Source organism: Nicotiana tomentosiformis, chromosome 5 (genome assembly GCF_000390325.3).
Source record: "Nicotiana tomentosiformis chromosome 5, ASM39032v3, whole genome shotgun sequence".
NCBI lineage: Eukaryota > Viridiplantae > Streptophyta > Magnoliopsida > Solanales > Solanaceae > Nicotiana > Nicotiana tomentosiformis.
The window spans coordinates 59,042,596-59,044,925 of NC_090816.1; the positions used below are offsets into that span (position 1 = coordinate 59,042,596).

Consider the following 2,330-nt stretch of genomic DNA (forward strand, 5'->3'; position numbering starts at 1 on the left):
TCAAGATATGGCTGGAATACAGTGTTCATCAAGAGCATGAATGTTGCTGGGGCATTGGTCAGTTTAAAAGACATCACCAAAAACTTATAGTGATAATAGCGAGTCCTGAAAGCCATATTCGGAATGTCTGAATCCCGGATCTTCAGCTAGTTGTACCCCGACCTCAAGTCAATCTTTGAGAATACCCGAGCACCCTGAAGCTGATAAAACAAATCATCAATATGCGGTAGTGGGTACATTTTCTTGAATGTAACCTTGTTCAACTGCCTGTAATAAATACACATCCTCACAGAGCCATCCTTCTTCTTCACAAATTGAACTGGAGCACCCTAAGGTGAAACACTTGACATGATGAAACCCTTGTCAAGCAACTCCTGAAGTTGTTCCTTTAATTCCTTCAACTCTACTGGTTCTATGTGATATGGTGGAATAGAGATGGGTTGAGTACCCAGCACCAAGTCAATACAAAAATCGATATCTCTATCGGGCAACATACTCGGTAGTTCTACTGGAAACACATCTAGGATATCTCTCACTATCACAACTGACTCAACAGCAGGACTGTCAGCATTGACATTCCTCACATAGGCTAGTTTTGCCAAGCACTCCTTTCTCAATCATCCGTTGTGCCTTCAAAAAGGACAACACCCTGGTAGGAACATAATCCAATGTACCTCTCCACTCTAATCGGGAAAAATCCGGTATAGCCAATGTCATGGTCTTAGTGTAACAATTTAGGATATCGTGATACGGTGACAACAAGTCCTTGCCCAAAATCACATCAAAATCCACTGTATTGAGTAATAGAAGGTCCACCCTAGTCTCATAACTCCCGATAGTGACCAAACACGACCGATAGACATGGTCCACCACCTTAGAATCCCCAATAGGCGTAGACACATAAATATAAGTACCCAAAGAATCGCGAGACACATCCAAATATTAAACAAAATAGGATGACAGATCCAAATAAGTGGAACCCGGATCAAATAAAACCGATGCATTCCTATGACATACCGAAACAATACCTATGATGACAGCATCTGATGCGACGGCCTCAGTCCTACCAGGAAAAACATAGCAACAAGCCTGGCCTCCCCCTCTAAGACGACCCCTACCCGCCTAACCTCCACCCCTAGCAGGTTGTGTAGGTGGAGTAGCAACTGGTGCAGCAATCATAGCCTATGAACCATGTGGAGGTGCACTCATCCTAAGTCCGGGACACTCCCTCACCATATGTAGTATCACCACACTCGAAACACCCTCTCTGCAGGCGTGGCTGCTGAAACTGAGTCTGACCCGATAGGCTAGAAAAATCATTGTAGGCACCCGGTGCAGGAGGTACACTAGAAAGTGGCTGTGCAAAATGGGCGTTCTGAGGCCTCTGAATAGAGGGAGAACTGCGAGTAGCCTGAATCACCGAATGAACTGGACTGACATAGCATATGTCGTGACGAGTTGAAAATGCAAAGCAAGAGACACTAAATCCTCTACAATCTCGAGGCCTCTCCCTCTCTTGGACACGCATATGCTCCAATCTCCGATCGATCTCCACAACCTGCTGAAATGGAGTATCAATCACCAACTCTCGTGCCATACTAAATCTATGACCATAATTGAGACCCTCAATAAATCTGCAAACTGACTCTTTGACTGAAAATACCAAAGTAGATGCATGGCGGGATAATTCACTAAACCTCATGGCACACTCTGACACCATCATAGTCCCCTCACACAACTGCTCAAAATCTGTCCATCACGGATCCCGGAGGGTCTGTGGGATGAACTCCCTCAAAGATATGTTAGAAAACTAAGCCCAAGTAAGTGGTATTGCATCAACAAACCTACCCTCATCATAAACCTTCCACCATTTATATGCCGACCTCGTCAGTTGAAATATAGTAAAGGCTACCCCGCTCACCTCCATGACGCCTATGGTGCAGAGAATACAGTGATACTGGTCTAGAAAACTATGTGCATCCTCCGAAACTATGACATTGAAAGTAGGAGGGTCATACTTCTTGAACCTCCAAAAGCCTCCTCTGCTCCTCCTCTGATGCCACTGGCCTGACCTCAGGCTAAACCACAATAACGGGCTGTACTAGCATAACGCTTGGAACCTGATCAACATGGGCCTGCTGCTTCAGAAGTAGCTGGTGCAATTGGAATCATCCTGTCTGAACTAAAGTACGGAACATACTCAGAAATTGTGCCAAGGTCTCCTAGAGTCCAGGGGCGCTTCGGGTGCCTTTCCCCTAACCGGAGCTACTGGTGGCTCTGCTCTAGTAGGTGCTCTAGCTGTAGCGCGTGCCTCTCCTCGGCCTCTTCCC

The 2,330-nt window shown here is 46.0% G+C and overlaps 1 protein-coding gene across 1 annotated transcript; it reads right to left on the reverse strand.

Annotated features, from left to right (window-relative positions):
• Positions 1 to 329: 329 nt before the first annotated feature.
• LOC138892417 (uncharacterized) lies at positions 330 to 1,720 on the reverse strand. Its single transcript, XM_070176131.1, has 2 exons — positions 1,234 to 1,720; positions 330 to 589 (listed from the first exon to the last, which is right to left on the reverse strand). The coding sequence occupies exons 1-2, from the start codon at positions 1,718 to 1,720 to the stop codon at positions 330 to 332; spliced, it is 747 nt and encodes a 248-aa protein (XP_070032232.1).
• Positions 1,721 to 2,330: the final 610 nt, after the last annotated feature.